The sequence below is a fragment of the Gopherus evgoodei genome, chromosome 4 (genome assembly GCF_007399415.2).
Source record: "Gopherus evgoodei ecotype Sinaloan lineage chromosome 4, rGopEvg1_v1.p, whole genome shotgun sequence".
In the NCBI taxonomy this organism is placed as follows: domain Eukaryota; kingdom Metazoa; phylum Chordata; order Testudines; family Testudinidae; genus Gopherus; species Gopherus evgoodei.
The window spans coordinates 60,868,848-60,892,972 of NC_044325.1; the positions used below are offsets into that span (position 1 = coordinate 60,868,848).

A 24,125-nucleotide genomic window follows, 5' to 3' on the forward strand; every position below is an offset into this window, starting at 1 on the left:
ACCACGGAACTTGCTGCTGAAATTAACATCTGTGAACAGGTATATGTTAGAGTATCTGTGAAAATGATTTTATTTGTGCTGAAGTGAGAAGAGATTCAATGAAGAAAAATCAACTCAATAAGTAGCAGTAAACTTAAAGTTCCAGTTCAATGAAATATAGTTCCAGTTTCCTTAGACCCCAGCCAGTCCAGAAGGGGAGAAAAAGAGAGCAATTGCATGAGGGTGAGAAGACTCTGTTGTGAGGGATAAACAGCTAATACTCCAAGGCTCCTTCCTCCCCTCCCCCCATATAAAAGTTATTCATAGGAAATGCAAAAGTATCCCAGAAATATTTACTCTGGGGTGAAGTGGCTGTGGGCACTCTAATTTTCTTATTGTACAAAGAATCACCACAAAAGAACACAACAACATTTTTATTTTATAATGCGAATGGCACAGGCTCAGAGGAGAAGCGCTGGTCACAAAAGACCCAAAACCTGAAGTGCAGTATATATTGTATGAATGTATTTTTTCTTCTTCCTGACCTCTGTATAAAATATTTAATGCAAGTCAGATAAGTGAATAATGGAAAGAATTAACTCTGTCCCATCCAATATTGTTTTAATTGGTCCCTTTGTGGACTGAATACAACGGTCTGACCTGAAATAAAACTAATTTACAAAATTCAGAAATACATGAATGGTTGGAATAATTAAAATATGTAGCAACATACTTTACATATTAAACAGCTCTGCTAAATGAACTAAAATGATTCTAAGTTAATATTTGTATCTATGGTTATAGCAGTATCTTCCCTCAGTAATAAAAATGCATTAAAATCCATGCATAGTTCTATATTGTGTTTTGTTCTGCAGGATCAGATTTATCACATTATTTACTTTCATTAATGCATGTTTCATTTAGAACTAATATTGCTGCCTGCTGGGACTAAAGAACATGGCTAGGGCTTTTCAAATGTATTTTTGACATATATTGTGTGGCTGAAGATAGCTAAAGGGTAAAAGACGGTTACTCACCTTTGTAATTGTTGTTCTTCGAGATGTGTTGCTCATTTCCATTCCAGTTAGGTGTGCGCGCTGTGCGTGCACGCTCGTCAGAAGATTTTTACCCTAGCAACCCCAGTGGGTCGGCTGGGTCGCCCCCTGGAGTGGTGCCGCTATGGCGCCGGATATATACCCCTGCCAACCTAACCGCTCCTCAGTTCCTTCTTGCCGGATACTCTGACAGTGGGGAAGGAGGGCGGGTGTGGAATGGATATGAGCAACACATCTCGAAGAACAACAGTTACAAAGGTGAGTAACTGTCTTTTCTTCTTCGAGTGCTTGCTCATATCCATTCCAGTTTAGGTGATTCCCAAGCCTTACCTAGGCGGTGGGGTCGAAGTGAGATATCGCAGAGTGTAAAACTGCGGAGCCAAAGGCTGCGTCATCCCTAGACTGCTGAACGAGGGCATAGTGAGAGGTGAAGGTATGGACCGAGGACCAGGTAGCTGCGTGACAAATCTCATGAATGGGTACATGAGCGAGAAAAGCAGCAGATGAGGCCTGAGCCCTGGTAGAGTGAGCAGTGACGTGGCTCGATGGAACATGAGCCAAGTCGTAACAGGTGCGGATGCACATCGTCACCCAGGAGGAAATCCTCTGCGAGGAGACGGGTAGGCCCTTGATATGCTCAGCCACCGCAACAAAGAGTTGGGGGATCTGCGAAATGGTTTTGTTCGCTCGATATAAAAAGCGAGCGCTCTACGGACGTCCAGGGAGTGTAGCTGCTGCTCCCTGCGAGACGCATGTGGCTTTGGGAAGAAGACAAGTAGGAAGATCTCCTGGTTAACATGGAAGGCTGATACCACTTTGGGGAGAAAGGCCGGATGTGGTCGCAACTTCACCTTGTCCCTGTGGAACACAGTATATGGGGGGGCTACCGTCTCGCCGATGTGTTGCTATAAGGTTCCTGGCTGAGGAGAATGTCTCCGGTGTGGAGGGGACCGTAAGCTCAACCACAGGCCTCGGCGGGGAGCTCTCAAGGACCGGACTCGACGGCCCTCTCGGAACCGGAGTCAACGGTACCGCAGTCGTCGGTGCCACAGCAGGAGTAGGTGCCGGGCGGTCCGGACGAGGGTGAGTCTGCTTCGAAGGTATGGAGGCAGCGGAGGGCCTCCGATCAGGTCCCTGTGCAGGAGAAGGCCGGTTCTGAGGTGTCTTGGCGGAGCCAGCGCGGTCCAGTGCCGGAAGAGCGCTGTCAGTGCTCGGTGCCGAGGATGGAGGGTTCAGAGCTGCCTCCATAAGGAGAGTCTTCAAGCAAAAAGTCCCTCTCCTCCTTTGTCCGCGGCTTAAAAGCCTTACAAATGCGGCACTTATCTGAGATGTGCGATTCCCTGACGCACTTTAGGCAAGAGTCGTGGGGATCGCTCATGGGCATTGGCTTTTTACAGGCTGAGCACGGTTTGAACCCCAGTGAACTGGGCATGGGCCCCGGCACTGGGTGCAGGGAAGGGCTAATGCCCAAACCCACTAAACTATATACACTAACTATCTAAGAACTATCAACTAATTACACTATAGACTAATTCAACTATATACAACAAGATATCGAATAAACAAGGAAAAGCTAGGGAAGTGGAGGACAGCTAAGCCATGCTCCACTGTTGCAACGACTGACATGGGCAGTAAGAAGGAACTGAGGAGCGGTTAGGTTGGCAGAGGTATGTGTCCGGCACCATAGCAGCGCCACTCCAGGGGGCGACCCAGCTGACCCACTGGGGTTGCTAGGATAAAAATCTTCCGACGAGCGTGCACGCACGGCACGCACAACCTAACTGGAATGAATATGAGCAATCACTTGAAGAAGAATATAACTGTTTTATAGGAGACGGTTTCCAGAAAGTCCCCTGGAATTAGACCATATACGTGCTTATTTTTATATGACTAAATTATGGTGTGAGCATCTAGATGTGTAATTTGATAATTGGGCCCACAGTGAACATTTTGGTAAAGTGGGAACTTCTGCATCTAGGACCAAATCCTGCAAGCTTTACTCACACAAATCTCCCATGGAAGTCAGAATTAGGGCCAGAGGTCATACAGATTGTTAAAAATATATATATTAAAACAGGTTTCTGGATGTTGAAAATATCCAAGACTCAAAGATCATCTGAACACTGTGGGATTAAACAGTCTTTTGCAAACATTTCATACTCTGCTTTTTGCTCACAGTCCACCTCCTTTACTTTAATTAAGATTCTTGCTAAAATTTTCTAGATCCAATTAAAAGATAAAGCATACAGATAAAAACAGTGTACTCTAACTGCTCAGAAAACTTTGAAGGATTTTGAATTATAATTCATATAGTTGATAAAATACAATACATATCTTCTAACATGAGGAAAAGGGCTGTAGACCAAATGGATCTAGAGCAGAATGCACTGAAAATAGTCATGTTTGTGGAACACTGAGTTGGAAAAAAATGAATGTGCCTAATTGACTGATTCCATTCCAATCATTTTATTTTAGTGTGAACTTTCCTAAATACTAAGTTTGAATGTGAATATCACGATGTAGTTCATTATATGCAGAGTATTTTTTCTTTGTAACATCATTCTCCATGTTTTATTCTTTGTACAACTTGATCTCCGGCTTTATTGAAATACAGAACATAAGTAATATGCAGAGAGCATTGTAACAAAGTGTTTATGGAGAAGACAAAATATATTCTTCAAGTGTGCATCAGTATGGATACCCACTGTAGGTGCACATACAACCAAGCTTGGAATCATGTGCCTCCTCATGGTCCCACGTGAGGGCATAGAGAGCAGAGTGGCCTCTGCCCTCCCTCAGTTTCCTCTTATCACCCATGGCAGTGAAACAGAACCTTGACTGTGTCTGATCAGCTCAGCCTTTTGGCTAAGATTCCAAACTTTGGTGAAGAAATATTCTTCATTCCTAGTTTTATTTCTATATTATCTTTTTAGCTGTATGATTAAAAAAACAAGAAGAGATGAGAAGAGAAACAGGAGAATGCCCTGTACAACAAGACAAAGTAGCTTGGCTGTTAAAATGGCAGACTCTAAACCTTGAGGATTTAAACCCTGCGCTTTGTGGGATGTCCCTGATAGACATAGAAGGGTGTCTCTTCTGCCTCGTGGAAGCTCACATCCTCAATAAATGCTCCTCCTCCTCCCACACTTGGAAATGAAGGGATGCGAGGCTCAAATTGCACCTCTTAGAGCAATCCATAAAAGTAGCTTCAGATCCAAGGGAAGAAACAATGTCCCATCCAGAATCAAGGTGGCTCTCTTCTGCAAGTGCTCCAGCAACCAGGCATACCTCTGGTGACAGAGACAAGAAGAGATCAAAGAAAGTGGCCAAATCAACACCACCATCAGGAGTCCCAGCACCAGTGGGTACCTCCTTGGTACTGACCTCTTCAGCATCAGCACTGGGACAGAGGCACAGAACACTCTGAATCCAATATGTAGTGCTGCTGTGAGCACAGCTCCAAGCGGCCATTGTGTCCACCACAGAAGGAGGACTCTTTTCTGGGCAGAGAGCCCTCCCTAGGGAAGCTGGAGTGACATCCTGGGGGATATCCTAACAGTACTCATTCCCTAAAACACTGGCAGTGGATAGGCCTTGCACAACCAGGACAATATCCATATGAGATACCACCACGGCTCTATTGGCCATATTGGGACTCATCATCCTATCTTCCTTCAGTCCCTGCCTGTCACTTCTCCACAAGGAGAAGGATATATTGGTCTCTATCAGCATTTATAGCGAAGGCCCTCCCTCACTAGAAACAAAAGAGCAGCAGGGAAAACCAACAGAGCAGTCCAGGGAGTCACTTCCACTTCCCTCTCTACTCAAGTAATCATCCTCTCCTGAGAAGGCTATAACCCTGGTGCTGACACCAACTGTGGATGACTTTTGTACACTCCAAGAACTCTTGTCTAGAATTGTGGATACCTTGGATACCAAAACAACCATAATCCAAGAGAATAGCCATGAACTATTTGACATCTTAAGTTCCATGGCACCCACAAGAATTGACTTATCTATCAACAAGGGCTTGAGGGGAGTCTGTGAAGGGTCTCTGGCACACCTCGACCTTGTTCACTCCGAGCTCAGAGCAGGTAAAGAAGAGGTACCAAGTACCACCCAAGGGTTCAAGCAGTTCTATGCATATGCTACAACAGAGTCACTCAGGTTCCATCAAAGGAATGCCAGAGGACAAGGATATGAAAAAACATGACTCTTTTCAGCAGGAATACATGCACTTCATATCATGCCTAATACATGACAACTGAATGCTTCTTCATGACGACGTGGACCTGCCTTACATTATTAGGCCATATGCCCTGTGCAGTTCCATATCATGCCTAATACATGACAACTGAATGCTTCTTCATGACGACGTGGACCTGCCTTACATTATTAGGCCATATGCCCTGTATCCATACATGACACCATTTGATAGACTTCACCCAAGGCCTCTACAACTTTGGCTCAGGTCAGTCTATTCCCCAGTATAGCATCAAGAGAGCAAAACAGTTGTCATTCTCTCTTGCCTCCTTGGGGAACTGTTATGGTGGCTACACCCCAACCTCAAGAAAGGAGCAGCATTCAAGACCCTGTTGCCATCTGTAATGCTAGTCATGGACCCTTCTAGAACAGGATGGGGTGCCCACTTTGACCATCTACAGATACAAGAGACATGGTCCCCAGAAGCCATGAGGCTACATATAAGTGTTTTAGACCTTTGGGACATCAGACTGGCATATATGACATTACTCCTGGTCCTATGGCACATGATAGTACAGGTGTTTATGGACAACACAAAGAGGTGCTGTTCTTCCCTCTGTGTAGGGAGGCAATCAAATTGTGGAACTGGTGCTGCACCTTAACAGCCCTGCACCTGCTGGGAACCAGAAACAGCTAGGCAGACTTCCTGAGCAGGCAATCTGTCATCAACCAGGAGTAGCCGCTGCTGGGGTCCATCACCAAATGGACATTTCTCCACTTGGAGGAAATCCAGTAATAAACCTGTTTGCCACTAGAGACAATGTAAAGTGCCCCAGCTTTTGTGCCTGGGGTCCCTACTGCAGTGGAATGAAGAATTGCTATACCTTTTCCACCAATCCCACTACCCCCCAACATGATCATCAAAGAAACTAGTCCAGACATCCTCAGCACCCTACTGGCCAAGACAGGTATGGCTGACAGACTTGCTACACATGTCAGCATAGCCCTTAATCAGGCTCCCAGGGACCAATATTACATCCAGCCCCGACTTCTTTACAACGGACAGCCTGGATTTCAGCATGGAAAAGGATTACTCTGTACTTGTGCAGGAAATTCTGGCACAAACCAGGAAGCGGTCCATGAGGCAGACTTGCACCTCCAAGTGGAAGAGATTTTCCATATTGATGACCCAACATGACCTCGTGCCTGAGCAAGCCTCAGTACCTTGGATTCTAGATTACATGTTGCAATTGAAAGTCATAACTCAAAGTGCATCTGTCAGTGATGTCAGAGTACTGCTTTTGATCTTCTCACATCCAGTGGTAATGAAGTTCCTTAAGGGATTGATGCATGCTTACTCACTGGTAATGGAGCACATTCCAACATGGAATCTCAACGTCTTCATCTTGAAGCTGATGGAGTTCCCCTTTGAGCTCCTCACAAGACTGCTTCATTCATAGGGTTACCAGATATCAACTGTGAAAAAACGGGATGGGGGTGGGGGGTAATAGGTGCCTATATAAGAAAAAATCCCCAAAATGGGACTGTCCCTTTAAAAATGGGACAGCCAGTCACCCTATCACCACCTGATCCTTACAATGTGTTTTACTCATGGCCATCACCTCAGCCAGAAGAGTAAGCAAGCTCATGCCCTCATGGTGGAACCCTTGTATACCTCATTTGCAAGGTCAAAGTTATTCTGAAACCTGTAGGAAGTTCATCCTCCCAAGTAGTGTTTTGAATTTAACTTAAACCAAATGATCAGTTTACTTGTGGTCTTCCCTAAGCCACATTCCATGCCTGGGGGAAAAGAAACTGCACACTCTGTACATATCCTGTGTTCTGCATTACTACATCAACAGGACTAAATCTTTCAAACTGTCCCCATGCCTGTTCATGATGATAGCTGGCCACTCTACAGGCTATGCTATTTCATTTCAAAGGCTGTCTAAGTGAATAATTCAGTATATCACATTGTGCTGGCAAATATACCACTCCCGCTGACTATCAAGGCTCATTTGATAAGGCTGAAACAGCATCCCCTTCTTGTTCCCAAAACATGCCAGCAGCCAGAATCTGTAAGGCTGCTATTCGATGCAATCTGCTCATGTTTCTGAAGCACTATGCAATGGACTTGGCTGCTACATTCAATGCTAGATTAGGAAAAGCAGTACTCCAATCTGTTTGACTGACACAACTGGTACGCCTCAGCATCACCATCCTGAAGAGGATATTGCTCACCAGTCCCTGCAGCGGGATCCACTGTTAAACATGCTCGAAGAAGACAGAATAGTTGCTCACTATATAGGAACTGTTGTTCTTCAAGATGTTGTAGTCTGTGTGGATGCCATAACCTGCCCTCTATCCCCACTTTCAGAGTTCCCAACTAACATGGGCTCAACGTGCCTGGGAACTGAGAGAGGGTCTCAAGACCATTCTGCCCTTTATGCCCTGGCATGGGAGCACGAGGAAGCACAGTGACCCCCAACGGACACTGCTGTGCAAAAGATTCTCAGCTCACACATATGAGCACGTACAGCTGTCTACAACATTTCAAAGAACCACAGTTACCGTAGGGTAAATAACCATTTTTTATTCAATACCGGCCATTTTAAATACTTTTGTTTTTTGACCAGTGTAACTTTCCTTTCTTTCTAGTGTTACCTGTTCCACATGTATGTGGGTGTGAGAGCTGGTGGTGGCATTGGGGATGAAATTGAAGACCCTGCTGGGGACCCTTATGAAATGTATCGAATTGTCTTTGACATCACGTTTTTCTTCTTCGTCATTGTCATCCTACTAGCTATCATTCAAGGTATTTCCACTTAAAATAGTAAAAAGCCTTGGAGTCTAGTGAGCCTCTTTACTTCTGCAGTACATGTCAATCACGCATTCACTAAGCTGGTTTAAGCAGTATTGCTACATTCTCCATAGCAATTCATAAAACAATTCATTCTGGACGTAGTAATTGTGTAATTTACCCACAAAATACATACATTGTCCCAAGCAGCAAACAAGACACCCAAAATGTGGTTTAACTAGACTGCAACTTTAAGTAACACATCTGGGCAGTAACTTATCCAGTGCAGGTCATCCTTGCTTCCATAACCTGTGCTACCTTGGGGCACTGCTCTCAAGTCCCCCCCACTTTCACACTGTTAACCTGGTCCCAGAACCATTGATGGGATCACACTAGGGGGCTGAGAAAGAAGGGGCTGTCTCTTCACTGTACCAAACATTAGGATCTCAACCCCCTTCCCTGCCTTTTTAGGAGATGTCCTTTCCTAATCTGCTTCTAATTCTGGTTTATCAGGGAACCAGATCTCCTTTTGAGCCATTACCTGCACTTGACACTTGCTACTGTGACCTCAAGAATTTTAAAACTTAACCTACCCACCTGATCCCTGGGCTGCTGAAAGGAAGGTGAAAAGGCCCAAAGGCCAATCTGACAGGGGAAGATTCCTTCTGTGCCCCAAATTGGGACTGGCATTATGTCCACAGTAAACACCCACCATCACCAAAAAAAATAGTAGGGAAGAAGATTTAGCGCAGGTAGGGGGAAGAGGTAATAAGCCATCCATTGAACTAACCGACTTACACTGAACCCAAGAAACCCTGCTTCGCAAGCTGACATGGATGGGGTAGAAAAAGGTGGCTGTAAGGGGAGGAGGGAGAAGAATCCTTAAAGAAACAAGGGCTTTTCTTTCACCTGTTGGCCAGCAAAGCCTTCCAACTGCATCCCAGGGGAGGTCGAGGGCTGTGGGCATTATGTATAACAGTTCTGGGCTAACCATCCCGTCTCCCTCATGGTCTGCTCAAGAAATGATCTCTCTGGTCGCCACTGCTGTTTGGGCAGAGACCCACCACCTTCTCCCTCCTGACAAGGGGTATAGGCTTGTCGCATCCTTTCATAGAGTCAATCCCAGCAGCTTTGGCTAAGAATCCAGCTTCTGCACTTGGCTTTCATGCCCAAGGACTATCACTAGTGTATGCTGGCTTGTTACGAGACTGTTTACTATATGAATATCTGCAGTTTGAAATTATTAGGGGTAATGGCATACACACCCTCCATACACTATGGATGCTGGTCTAGTACCCTTGGTATACCGACTTCGCTATAGGGGAGACATGACTGGTATGACAAACACAGACCTACCTTGAGACTATTGTAGTTAATATTATGAATGTTATCTGTATGTTTGAGTCAGTCCTTGAAAGCATGAAACCTTCAAAATGCTGAGATGGGCCAGACACTATGGTCCCATAGAATACTCAGACCTTTATGTTTTATATTCTTTTGTGTGTTCCTGGCTCATTGGGTGGATTCCCTGTGGAATCTGGAATTACTAGGCGGTGAGGAATGCAAAAATCCTAAGACTGGTTGTGCAGAAGCCCAGCCTTTGAAAGTTTACTCAAGGAAGAAAGGGGCAGCAACTGGTTTTACCTGTTTCAGGAGGCCTGGAGATTTTTTGGAGTATAAAGGCTGAGTTTGAACTGACTGATGGAGGGGTCCTTAGGCTACAAGTTGCCCCGAGCTGACACTCAAGAGAGGCCAACTCTTAGAGTAGGGTTTGAAAGACTTTCGTACCTATCAATCAGGAATTTGGGAGCAAGAGCAGGTGTGCTGGTAAGCTTAAATATGTCTTTAGGGCCCTCTATTGTAAGACTTTTATCCTAAAATAAATGTTCTCTGCTTTAAAAGAGCTGTTTGATTACTTGTAACTGCTGGCCTACACTGTTTATAGCTTTGAGAGATAGCAAAGCACAGGTGATTGACTTCTATGTTAGCCCTACTGGTGCATTGCAGGGAGCTGGAAGCCCAAACTCCTGGTCAGGAAAAGAGACAAAGTCCCTGCCCAGAGATAAGTAAGGGCATTCCTTGAGCAGATTACCACAAAACTGTGGCAATATAAAGGTTTACATTTCAATTATGAATTCCTACAGCAAGTGCAATGCAATTAATGTTAGATCCTGTGCTATCTGCACAACTTGGATTGTTCTACCTACAGGCACCACGCTGCTAAAGCAACTGGTGTCCTTTTGATGAAGCCTAAAACAGCTACTTCTCCCCGACTCCATAGCTCGTAAAATTAATACTGATAGGTTTGACACATTACATTTTCCATTTAAAACAACAGGTCTGATTATTGATGCCTTTGGTGAATTAAGAGATCAGCAAGAACAAGTGAGAGAAGATATGGAGGTAGAGCAACCATACTACATTCTGTACTGCTTCATATTATATCTTAATTAATGATAAGAACCTAGATTAATGTGTTAAGAATGTGCTAAAATCTTAACTTTCTTTCTAGACCAAATGTTTCATTTGTGGGATTGGTAATGACTATTTTGACACGACCCCACACGGTTTTGAAATGCATACTTTACAAGAGCATAACTTGGCAAACTATCTGTGAGTATATTTTTGTTACTGTTTATTCCCAGTGTTATGTTAGTTGAAGATCACCCTATGGAGGCTTTCAGTTCAAGAACAATGTGCTTGAAATGCATGTATCTGAACAGCCCTGCTGTTGTGGCCCACACAATTTAAGAACATATCGGAGAAGAAAGGACAAACATTTGATACTGTCTGGCTTTTCCCCTTACCCCTTTAAAAAAAAACAAACAAAAAACAGTGGGACCCACTTTAAAATAGCTCTTCTCGCTGAGTGTTAGTAAAGGTAGAGGCCCATTAGCAAGACTGGAGCTACTGTTCAGCCAAGGAGGAGTCCGCACCACCATGATTTCTGGCCCATTAAGTTAGGCAGTGCTGGTTCCATTCTGAGGCAGATGAACATGATACAGCACCAAAAGGGAGATCTTTTAATTTAGGGTTATAAAATGTCATGTAGAAGCAACAGTAGCTATTTATTGGAAAAGAATTTATAAGAAATAGAACAGGAGTACTTGTGGCACCTTAGAGGCTAATAAATTTATTTGAGCATAAGCTTTCATGGGCTACAGCCCACTTCATCGGATGCATGTAGTGGAAAATACAGTAGGAAGATATACATAGAGAACATGAAACAATGGGTGTTACTATACACGATCAGTTAAGGTGAGCTATTATCATCAGGAGAGAAAATGAGCTGTTTGTAGTGGTAATGAAAATGGGCCATTTCCAGCAATTGACAAGGAGATGTAAGGAACTGGGGTGGGGGGGGGGGGGGGAGAGAAGAGAGGAATAAGCATGGGGAAATAGTTTTACTTTGTGTAATGGCCCATCCACTCCCCATCTTTATTCAAACCTAGTTTGATGGTGTCCAGTTTGAAAATGAATTCCAATTCAGCAGTCTCTCAGTCTGTTTTTGAAGGTTTTTTTGTTGTAATATTGTGACTTTTAGGTCTGTAATCAAGTGGCCAAGGAGACTGAAGTGTTCTCCAACTGGTTTTTGAATGTTATAATTCTTGATGTCTGATTTGTGTCAATCTATTCTTTTATGTAAAGACTGTCTGGTTTGGCCAATGTACGTGGCAGAGGGGCATTGCTGGCACATGATGGCATATATTACATTGGTAGATGTGCAGGTGAACAAGCCCCTGATGGTGTGCCTGATGTGATTAAGTCCTATGATGTTATCCCCTGAATAGATATGTGGACAGAGTTGGCAACAGGCTTTGTTGCAAGGATAGGTTCCTGGGTTAGTGTTTTTGTTGTGTGGTTGCTGGTGAGTATTTGCTTCAGGTTTGGGGGTTGTCTGTAAGCAAGGACCGGCCTGTCTCCCAAGATCTGTGAGAGTGATGGATTGTCCTAAGAAATAATTCACTAATTGGTCCAATCCTGTAGTTCTGCACTGAAATTGCCTTTGCTGATTCTTAAGTGGAGTAGCCTCACAAATAACTGCAATTTCCAAAATAATTGAGCCAATGCATGCAGTTTAAGCTACTAGGGCCCAAATGTCCAAAGAGAGGCTTATAAGTGACTGACTGTTCCCTACTACCCACATTAGCAAATGCTCACAGAGAAGAGAAGGTAGGAAGGTAAAAAAACATGCCAACAGCAAGAGAGGAACTGAATGGCATGAGATGGCAGTCCTTGGTTCTGATGTTGACATGTGGCACCCAATCGCAGAGCATACATGCCCCCAAGAGCCTAAAGTGCATTGGAATAGTCTGGGTCCTCACATGGCAGCAGACTGTGTGTATTAGAAGAACTTGCCTTAAGAATAAATAACCTTATTTCCTTGGTTGGACAAACTCCCACTGACTTCAGTAGTTTTACCAATGTACAGATTGCAGACTTGGACCCTCTTGCTTGCATTAGACCACTGGATTTGACATAAGCATTGCTTAATGCTTTCTGGTTTATAGTCAACTAAGTTTTTCAATTTCCTTAACTGTATAAAGAGGCTAATGAATCTCCTTTCATACAAATAAACAAGGACCTGTTTGTATTCAGGCCTTATTATCTGCATAAAACCAGGTCTGCATTAAAAATTAGGTTGAACCAGCTATGTTGCTCATGGGTGTGAAAAATGCACACCTCTCAGCAGTGAAATTAAACTGATTTAACCCATGGTGTAAACAGCACTAGGTTAATGTAAGAATTCTTCCATTTACCTAGCTACCACCTCCCAGGGAAGTCATGCTTACATTGCAATGCTACAGCTATGCCACTGTAGCATTTCAAGTATAGACAAGACCAAAACTCAATAAGAATATGGGCCATGTACCACCTTCCCAACCACCCAAAAAACAACAGATTTTACAGGCTCAGAGAAAATAGAGCAAAGCAGTTCTTGAAATCAACTCATCTAATTAGGATTTGGGGGGGGGGGGTTGTTTTTTTTTGTCGCTTGTGGTCAGAGTAAAGAAACATCGGCAACTCTTAAGGTGGGAGAACATGGCTTTTACACAGTTCTCACATAGAACAGAATTGCTAAATTACAGGATAATTGTCTTCTATTTAATTTCTCTGCCTTTGGAGGTGCTATGGTACATCACAGGGTATTTTTGTGCCCACTTTCAGAGGGAGCTGTATATCATCTCTTTTCTATGTCCATTAACATAGAGACTAGATGCGGCTTTTGCACTATTTCTTTGTATCATTATAAATATAAAATGTCATGAAATCTGTTTGCCTCAAATATTTTCTCAAGGAGTACAACAATGATTATATTAATACACACATTGTAACTGATCAAGTTTAAATCTTACTCTGGCCATATTTATAATATGCTTGGGAGTCTCATGTATATGGCCAATATATTTGTTCACAGTATAAAAGTAAAGCACCGAGTGCCTGCTTTGGAGCAGCACAGGGCAACAGCAGAAAGATAAAGGGAAGTTAAGTACCTGATTTATAAACTTTGGGTGTTGTATTTTCACAAGTGATTTTGAAATAATGTACAAAATGAACAAAAACACCACTATGTGATTTGACACAGTCAAGCTGTGTTGGCTAGCTGTGATAAGGCATAGTCTCAGAGACCTGTTTGAGCCCAATTCATAGTTAAAGCTTTCAGAATATAAAGCCAAATCATTTTGAAAAGTGAAAGGCTTATGATCAGCCTTCAGATATTCTTGATGTAGAGAAGGGCTAAACTGCTGGGTTAGGTATAGCTTGATAGGGATATGATAGCTAGTGTAAAATCTTGTCCAGGACTGCATCAGAAATACCAGACCTTTGAAATGGTATTTTCATTAACATTAAAATTGTTGGCAGTACTCCAAAGCCACCTATTTCTGAAAATGATTGGGTTTCAAACCATAACACCAGAGTTAGAACAGACATTAACATAAATCAGAGTGATAGTACAGTATCCTTCTAATCCGTAGAGTTTAAAATGCACAAGTGAGTCTTAATTGTTATTCCAAGATGTTCAAAACCATCAGTTCTCTGGTTGGTGCTATAATAAATATGTAACTAGCCTAAAGCTAAGGTTCCTTTGAAGACACTGTTTATCTCTTGGTGAAGCAGCTACTTTAGGGGAGGTTCTGTCATGAGTTGAAAAAAGAAACGCTATTCCCATGCTGTTATTACAGTTATTAATTACGCTAGAGTAATTATGGGGATGCTTGTATTCTTTCTTACTATGGCTTGACTTTTTATTAAGTCTGATGATCTTTCTGTATCAGGAGGGTATTTCCATTCATTCAAACATGGCTAGAGAAAACAAGGCTGGGATTTTCAGTGGGAGTATGGTGTCTAAGCCTAATTTCCCTAGGATGCTTTTGAACTTCCAGCCCAAAAGGGCCAGGATATCCCTGTGAGGCTAAGCTGGGTGATGTCTAGGGAAAAATTATGCAGATCTTGAGTTACTCTTCTCCCCCATTTGTCTAGCCCATACTCTGCATTAATTCCTTTCACGGTGACCCTCAGTACCTAGCAAGTTACTCAAGCTGGAAACAGAATTTCCTCAATAGTGCTTGACTGTATGTTAAGATACAAATTATAAAACCCATGTTGTTATAGGGCTTGTCTTCAGTACAATGTTAGTTCCAGTCACCTACACTCAAGTTAACTCCTTTTGAGTGAGCTTAGTTCAAGTGAGAGCAGTCACACTGCGAAACACTCAAACTGTATAGAGTGACTTGATTAGCAGCACTAAGTAGCTGAGTCACTACTGCATTACTAGCTTGAGTGTAAGCAGCCCTCAGTCTTCAACAGACAGCCCGCTCATGGGCCAGCTAGCTCAAGTTAAATCAAGCTAGATATTTTTACGTGTGCACAGAAGTCCAGGTAGGTGCAAGTTATACAACAGCTGTGAAGAAAAGCCCAAAGTAAATTCAAAGATTACAAGGCCAGAAGAAACCATTGTGATCTACTCTGACCTCTTGATACAGAAATTCCCCCAAATAATTCCTAAAGCATAACATCCAATCTTGATTTAACAATTATCAGTGACGGACAATCCTCTATGACCTTTAGTAAATTGTTCCCATGGTTAATTACTCTCACTGTGATGCATTTACACCTCATTTCCAGTCTGATTTTGTCTAGCTTCAACTTCCACCCACTGGAGTATGTTGTACCTTTCTTTGCTAGACTGAAGAACCCATTATTAAATATCTTTCCCACATAGCTACTTATAGACTGTAATCAAATCACCCAGTAATTTTGTCTTTGCTAATAATAAATTGGGATAAGGTAGGTTACTTTTGATACTGATAACTGGGATTTCACATCCAGTGTCTGTACTAACACTATCACAGGAACTAAAAACTGCAGAAGGGAGACCACTCAGAGGACAGAATCTGGCCCCAAAAGAACTTTATAACATGTTCACAACTAACTTCAACACTATTTTGTTACCTAGTGTGGAGTTTCCCTTACACCTCATCTCTGTTTGTCAGGAAATATAACTAGAGAGATAAAATGCCGTGTTAGATTTTGCACATTAACAAATACTTCTGCTTGTTTCAGCTTCTTTCTAATGTATCTCATTAATAAGGATGAAACTGAGCACACTGGTCAGGTGAGTATGAAGTAGAATTTTCAGAGCAAGCTAAAATGAAGCATAAATTCATATTTTCATCTTCTAGGTCTGTGTATAAAACTTCAACCTTGACTATACCATACTACTAAGCTATCCCTTCCCAACACACCAAACTACTGGTATTGGGAGGCTGCCATCAGTAGGGGATGCGGAGTTAAGGTTGTGGTAAAGTGGGGGGTACATACTATTAAATATACTTTTTGTATCTGTGTTTTTGTGTCATATGCAAGTAGCAACCCTGATTCACAATGTGGTGTTTGTATATTAATTTAATTTGTAAAAATAAGCCATTACAAAGCCCATCAGATTTTTAAAATTTGTATAATTGAAGATACTAATAGGATATTTATTCAAACAAAGTTTGACAGGTTCAAAATTAATGGGACACAGATATTTAAAAAAATCCTTAAAGAGAAAGTTGTTTAAACAAATGTAAGTACACTTTAAAACAAAACTTTTAATTAGGAAGACTTAATCTGCAGTACAATAGCTGATTTTCAGTACTAAAAAGTAGTTGCAAAATGCATATTTTATATGATATGTGTCCAAGATTTTCTAAAAGAATATTTATGTACATTTAAAATGATGAAGTTTCAGAACAATGAAAAGTCCACTCGTAGCTAAACTGATCTAGTTGTACTACACATTTAAATTGGCTTACCTTGATTTTGTAACTTGCCCTATGAGCTAAAAACAGTTTGTTCATATATGGAGTTTGCACTGGCATAACTAAATTGATTTAATGACATTGGTGTCACTTTTCATAGACCATGACTGAGGGCTTGTCTACACTACTGCTTAAGTCGGTGTAACTTAACGTCGCACAGGGGTAAGCCAAGTTACATTGACTGAAAGCAGCGTCCACAGATTCTGCCTCCCGTTGAGGTGCAGAAATTCTAGAGGCATAGCGCATCTTCATCAGACATGTTACAACGGAGAAGCTGCGCCAATGTAGCGCAGTAGTGTAGACTAGCCCTATGGGGCACCTCTCCCCCTATAACAATACAGTACCCAGTTTCTTTTACTATGCCCTGAAAATTTACTTCTGGGTGTTTACGTACAGAAAGCTGCACAGTTAAACTTCAGCGCAGGTTTCAACAATAGGTTTATAAAGGTTGTATAATGTTCTCTTATGTGCCATCAGTGGTAATGTGTGTACATAGTAAGGACAGTACTAAGTATGGTTATTTTGTGTAAAGCAATAACTGAAAATGAACATATCTTAACACTAAAACACCATTTTTCTCTTACTGTTTCAGGAATCATTTGTATGGAAAATGTACCAAGAAAGATGCTGGGATTTCTTCCCAGCTGGAGATTGCTTCCGTAAACAATATGAAGATCAACTTGGATAAACTTATCCTGAAAGAAGCTAATATGTTAATGAAATGTAAAACCCAGTAACAATTAACACTTACCTTTTATAGTGTAATTCAAAGGTCACATTCGTTTACCATCTCTTTACTGCGAACTTGTTTAAAACCATCCACTTAGGATTTTTGTGCCTAGCAGATAAGACACAGGCCTTATAATCTGGCTTTCAATTTTCTTTCTAAAAAAAAAGGAAATCTATACCTTAATTACCTTAAAACTTTCCAATTCAAACACAGACTGAAATTGTAACTGTTTTTGACCCAATGTTTGGTGGTATAGTTGAAAGGGCTAAAAGATACATTATTTCTTAAATGCACAATATCTGAATCTTAAGCACTTGAATGTCAGGTGACTATGACTCACATTGTGAAATTAAACATTTTAACTGCAATCTAATTTTTCCCATGGTATTTGCTAGTGAATGTATCAAGATACAGCTTGAAAAGCTTTAAGCAGTCAAAGAAAAAATTTCAAACACTTTATCGACCTTGAAATATCGATTAAGTGCCTTAAAACCTCTGTAGACATAGCTATGCAAGGTTTTTATTTATGTTAGTGTTCTAGATTGACAGTTCTATTAATTAGTTGTGTTGCTTTTCCATCTTACTGGATGAAATTGCACTTGAAGAGTATTCACATATTTCTTTCAATAACAGCTGGTAAGATGCTGCTGTTAAAAGGCCAAAATAAAATAATGCTTTATGGTCATCTGTAAGTAGTGAAGCTGCTACCTTTATGCATTTTTCTTCAAATAAAATTAAATGCCCACTGCAATAACCAAATAAATAATAATAGAGTTGTCTTTGTCTTATTTTTTGCTGATTACATAATAGAAAGCCGATACAACACAGGATGCACAGTTAAACACATGACTACATTTACTAACACTATTTTATTTTTTGGAACTACAGATAGCAACTACAAATCAAAACAAATGCTCTGACAGTGTATATTATTTTGCACCTTACAATATAAGCACAGGTTTTTGAAAAAATCCAAACTTCGTTATAAGATTCTTCTTAATGAACTCAACTGTAACTTTAGACCTTTTAGTTTAGAGAACTCTTGGATAACAACATTCATTTAGAATTTATCCAAATGTGTTATCTGAAATATTGGCTGAAATAAAGGTAGGCGGTATGCAGTATATTAAATCATTGAGATAAAGCACCTAGTTCTTGTAGACTGATATTTTGTAGTTAACTTCTGCCATGTTCATTTATTTTTCAATTACTTGCATGACAATGACATGTGGGCTTCAGGCAGGTTTCTTTTCCTTTAGGAAATCATACTGTCTAACCAATCTTCAAGCTCTTCCTCAGAAATGTTTTTGGCTGTAGTTTTCTGCTCTTCAGCTGCTGAACTCGTTTCTTCAGCCACGTCCAGCTCTAGAGGAACTAAGAAAATAAACAGTTCAAGGCAGACCTTTACCTTTCACTATGGAAACTTTTGAGATATTATAAAGTTAGCATTTTGCTTTTCAGAGCCTGACTGCATAAAGAGAGGATGACATTTAAATAGAGTGTATGTCAGCTAACTGGGAGAAATCACAGAAAGCAGGTGAGTAAAGCGACCAGTCATTATGTGGCTGCCATCTGACTAATTTGCTGGATTGTTTTAGGGCCACCATAAAAGAAGAGTGTATAGCTTCTAACAGAGCTAGGTTTCCAGTCTACAAGATTCTAACTGATCCTGATTCCACGCCCCCTACTGAGATCTATCTTGTCTCCTGTCCAGTGCAGACTTTCTCTTATGTGAGAGATCAGCAGGAGTTAATGGCAGCAGAGCTTTTTGTGATTATTAGAGGGGTATCTTAGTGACAACACATTTATGTTTGCATTGTGTTTTTCACTTAATGCAAATCTAAGAAAACATTCTCAGACGTGCTATTTCAAGGTCCTTTTTTTTTTTAAACACTCTGTAGTAACAGCTCAAGGTTTCTTGCTCTGTTCATGGTGGCAGCTTCTCAAATGTACAACTTTAATCTCAGAATTTTTAACAATACACAGTTTAACAAACAGTAAAATCACCAGTGTGAGAGAAGCTGTAAAGTACAAGTTCAGTTTCACATCTTTTAGGTTTTTTGGTGGAAAGCATGAAAATTAACATTTAAACATCTCTTTGAAAAATGTTGCAGGCTGAGAAAAATCCTGCCAGCTACATCCTTTTCTAAAGCATTCAGGGACCATGCAGACTTCAGTATGTACAGGAAAGCTGCAATTAATATATAACTAAATCAACACTTTTAAGTGTAGATCAAGTCTTAGACAAGCTTTATCTTAACTTATATATGGCAGTCAGCAGTGTGGGAAAAAAAACAAACCCACACCCCCAACAGACATAGCTGCATCGATGCTGGGGTGTTGTCAGCATAACTATGTCAATGGAAGAGTGCTTTTGTCATTCGGGGTGGTAGTATTTCCACACATGGGGAATATGCCAGCAGAGGCTCCATAGTACAGATGTTGCCACAGGCACCGCCACTCCTCACAGGGACCAACAGAATAAAATATACTGGAGTTTCCTAGACAGGAATTTGACTACATAAGCCCAATAGATATTTTCAAAATATGAAAACCTTTCTACATCAATGCTTTCCACAGTCAATCCTGAGTCAAGATATGCAGGTACAGCATGTTTGGTTTTGGTGAAGATGGAGGAATGATGAAAATTGGGTTTATAAGAGGCATCTAGCTTCAGTCTTTACCTAGAGAGTTTCATCTCCCTAATTATATTTCTTTGTAAATTATGTGAAAAGTATTTTGTAAAAATAATAGAATCATAGAAATATGGCACCTCACTACTGCTGAGAATTTAGAGATGGCCAATTGTTTTGGAGTGGATTAGCAAGTTTCTACTGTACTTAGCTTTAGTGAAATTTACTGAGGATGCTTATATCTATTCTTGAGTCCTAACGCTTTGGAAATGTTAGTTAATATTACTCTTAGGAATCAGACATAATAGCAGTCAAGAATATATTTTTCTTAAAAAAAAGGCAGAAGAAAGAAAAAAGTTTAAAAAATATTTTAAAACCTGTAATCAGAAACAAATCCCTTTGTTTTTCCCACTGACCTATGAAAAGGTTCTATTTGTGTGGAGTAAGTAAGTAATAGCACTGCCACTCAAAAGCATATTGAAATCTTTCATTGACAGAAAACTCCCTAACAGTGAGCCGTCATGTGTTTAAACTTTGCCAACTAAGAAACCTAAGGTTCCACTTTGCACAAGAGCTCTGTTGATCTCTTAAAATGTTCAAAATGAGCATGCTGACTACAGTAAAGTTCTTCACTGATGTTACTCATTGTCCTTTAAAATGAACATTCCATTGAACTCTTCAGCGTAACATCACTTTCTGTATTATAGGGTGGAAACATATCAATTATGTATACCAGTTTTTGGCCTAATGATACTTCTATAAAACAATGTGTTTTGGCAGGTACATCATCACTGTGTGGTCTGCTAGATCTAAGAGCAGCATAGTAACTACTGCTGAGTATCTTGCTGTTGACAGGACATTTTTTCAATTCTAGCTCAGATAGAGAAGCAAAAGTATCCTGTAGGTAATAGGATCTTGTTCCGCCACGTTATTAGCTCTACCCTTGCAACTGATGTTACTCCATTTCTAAGGTTATTAACTCACCTAGAGTGGAGGTCCTTGGGGCTTAGGAAGGTTGCTGAGGGGGTGCTACAGCAGTGAGGAGGGAAGCATCTGTGTTCACTGTCAGACACAATTAGGTCAGGATTTCTGCATGCAAGTCCTGACTGGCTCCTTTTCCTTCGTGCAGGAAACTAAAAACCTCCCCATCTCACAGAGAGCTGCATCTTTTGGACACTAGGTCCTGCCCTTTCATTCACACAGGGGACATATCTACAACAGAGCTGGGGGAAGTGGATAGAAGAAAGCTGGAACAAAGCCCAGAAGTAAGTCTATGTTCAGAGGCCAACAATTCCGCTTGGGGAAGAGAGAGAGGTACACGCTGAAGAAAAGAAGGCTGAAAGCAGTCAAAGTGGTCCATTGCCTAGGATCCTAAAGGATTACACACACTATGGGGATTTTTTTTAAAGCAGCCTGAAAAAATTACAGATGAACTGAATAAAAAGACAGTTTAAGATCTAAAATTATTTATCTGCCTAGACCCACGTTTAGCACTGTAGATTTTTTTCTGCTATAGTTGGTGCAATCATTGCTATGTAGCATACAGTAAGGAATACAATTTCCTGCTCTATTATAGGTGGTTATGAGATCACCAGTTGCTACTGGCAAGACATACAATTCAGTCCATCACATTTCATCCTATTTAAAAATGTGGAATAGACATCATAGCCAAGTTACGAGCCAGAATATGATCTAGTACTGAAAGGCCTGATACTGGAAAGCACTATATTCCACTATGCTATAAGAAGTCAAAAAGTTGGGGCAGAGGAATGTACTTCTTACACTATATATGAGAGACTCATATAAAGTTCAGATCATGATTTTCAACCACAAGCAACTACAGTAAGTTTTGGAACGTCAAAGTACTAAACGAGATGTGCCTCTCTAAAGGTCACCTCACAGGGAGAATGAGAATGAACAGATGTGTTAGTACGCAACTCCAAATCAATGACATACTAATCCTCCCTGTATCCCTGACAGTGTAAATCAGCAATGCTCCTCTAATCAGGAGTTGAACTAAAAGCATCACTATAGAAAGAACAATACAAATTAAAAAGGGGTTAAACATATAAATCTCACCATTTTTCATTTTCAAATCACTCTCAGCTGTCGTGTTGTAGGTTTCTGACAGAAAGTTGTTTTCTACATGAACAGGAGCATCTAAATTTAGCAGTAAATCTAGTTCTTCATCCAAATTATCTGCCTCTTGCTGTGACACAGAACAGCCTCTCTGAAAGGATTCTGAAGAATTTGTTTCAGGTCCATCTTTACTTAAAGGCATCAAATGGACAACAGAATCACTAACAGGATCACAGATTGATGCTATTCCACTTTGACCCAAAGGTGGTTGTAACTGAGTCACTCTCCTCTTGCTGTCTTCAATACTTTTAGATTTTATCTGAGGGAGTTCTGTGGGTGTTGATGCCTAAGAGTACAAGAAAAAACTTGGATCTTCATTATGGTGAACTCAATTGTTACAGTTGAAATTTTAAAAAGACAGCACAATAATTCATGACTGACACATACAAATCACTTAATTAAATTCAATGGAACAGATTTTAAAAATGGCAAGGAAAGTAAATTAGTACCAAAATAAATTTGAAAATACTTGTACAGTAATATCTATCTATATGTAACGGTAACTGTGCAATTTTTTAAAAAATGAACTATGAGGCTAAACGCTGAATACACCAAACAGCAGCTAGTAACGGGTGTTCAGTACATACAGGAGGGAAGTAATGCCTGTAGTTACACTCATTCAATCCCACTGGATTTAGGTTTTCCCTCCAAAGTACCACATGCTGAATCATTCTCTGATGTGACACTGTTTGGTGAATGAGGAATTTTTGGTAATATGTGCATGACCAATGTGTGACTCAGTTTACCCACTGTGTATATAGCGATGAAACTGCTTGCCCAGAACAGGGGCTTAGAGATAGTCTGTCCAGATGCACCACTTAAGCACTGAATGGATATAAAGATATATGAATGAAAGATCCAAAGACTGGAACATTAACTTCTAATGACTAGTAGCCCAGGATGGGTTGAATGCAGTGGAAGCAGTATGGGAACAAAAACAAAGGCTGAGAGATTGTGTTTTAAGAGTGCTGCCTGAGACACACAAAATGTCTACCCTGCAGCTGGGAGTGAGCATCCCAGCTCACACAGACACACTAGTGTTACCGGGGCTTGAGTTAGTGCTCTAAAAATAGCAGTGTGGATGCTGCGGCTCCAGTGGCAGCAGAGGCTCTCTGAGCTGACTATGAGCTCAGCTGGCTAGTCCGAGTCTCTGCCAGAGCTTCAACATCCACACTGCTATTTGCTAGCTTGAACCCTGCCAGCATTAGTCTGTCTACCCGGGCTGGGAAGCTTGCTCCCAGCTGCAGCGTAGACATGCCCACTCAGAGCTGAGGAAATCGCAGACTCAGAGACTGACAGAGGGACGGAGAGCCAAGAGGGGTTCCAGGAGAGCATTGCACATTGGTGCAGTTGCTTCTGCCGATATGGACTCTGACTTAAACTTGACTTTTCCAGGTTAATTTAGGATTTCTCAGATGCTGTATATTCCAGTTAACTAAGAAATGCTCTCTCATTCTGAAAAGGCTATGCTGTGTCACTGCAAATACTTACTGGTGTTCATTGCTTCCCAAATGGTGAGGAAACTTTAAACAGGAGTCTGAACTCAGTGAGACTTGCAGAGGAGAGCACAGGGAAAAACAGGACTGCTGAAGCCAGAAAGCGCAGTCTTGTTGGAGAGCTGTGGAGCTCACCTTTGGGCTGGCCAATAACACGGGTACTTTACGAGAGACTGTACAGACTGGGGCATCAAACACACCCTGTAAATCTGTAACACACCTCAGCCTGTAGACATGCTTTTGACAAGTTTATTTTTCAAAGGTTACCACAACAATATTAAATAGAAAATTTGCAAAACAGTGCAGAGTGAATGAAGAAATACCCACTCTCTTTACCTAATCACTTAAGGCAGTTTCTTTGCTCCTTTGGAGCTTCTTGGAGATTGTGCTATCACAGCATAGCCCAATGGCAATAGAAAGATAAAGATTAATTTAAATATTACCATATGCGCTGAATAACCCTATATCTGCACATACACATTGTAGGAGGAATCAAATACATTTACAGCACAGACTGTCTCTTATTTTGTTTGAAAAAGAAAATAAGTTTATTTAACTAATACATTTATCCCCTTGGAATAATGAATACTGGGAAAATAAATGAATTCTAGGCTTGGCATTTTGGTTGCTAGAACAGAACTTTACTTGATAAAGAACTATATATGCAGATTCCTTTATATACTCTACATCTGCAGACACAGCTTTCAGCTACAGTAAAAAAGAAGTTAGCTATGTAATTGTCTGAACAACCCCACAGAAAAGAAAATCTTTCCTATTAAAGTCA

At 41.0% G+C, this 24,125-nt stretch overlaps 2 protein-coding genes across 2 annotated transcripts in view; one reads left to right on the forward strand and one right to left on the reverse strand.

The window, feature by feature from the left end:
- RYR3 (ryanodine receptor 3) overlaps nucleotides 1-17,842 on the forward strand; it is a 607,531-nt gene extending 589,689 nt beyond the window's left edge. Inside the window, 5 exon segments of the mRNA XM_030559417.1 lie at nucleotides 7,896-8,052; nucleotides 10,376-10,440; nucleotides 10,550-10,650; nucleotides 15,604-15,655; nucleotides 16,936-17,842. Of these exon segments, the coding sequence (XP_030415277.1) occupies nucleotides 7,896-8,052; nucleotides 10,376-10,440; nucleotides 10,550-10,650; nucleotides 15,604-15,655; nucleotides 16,936-17,031 (471 nt within the window). The 3' untranslated portion in view covers nucleotides 17,032-17,842.
- Nucleotides 17,843-17,923: 81 nt separating this feature from the next.
- Nucleotides 17,924-24,125, reverse strand: part of AVEN (apoptosis and caspase activation inhibitor) — a 163,983-nt gene continuing 157,781 nt past the window's right edge. The window contains exons 4-5 of the mRNA XM_030560059.1: nucleotides 21,786-22,131; nucleotides 17,924-18,447 (exon numbers count right to left, since the gene is read on the reverse strand). Coding sequence (XP_030415919.1) covers nucleotides 18,329-18,447; nucleotides 21,786-22,131 — 465 coding nt within the window. The 3' untranslated portion in view covers nucleotides 17,924-18,328. The remainder of the gene's footprint in view (nucleotides 18,448-21,785; nucleotides 22,132-24,125) is intronic.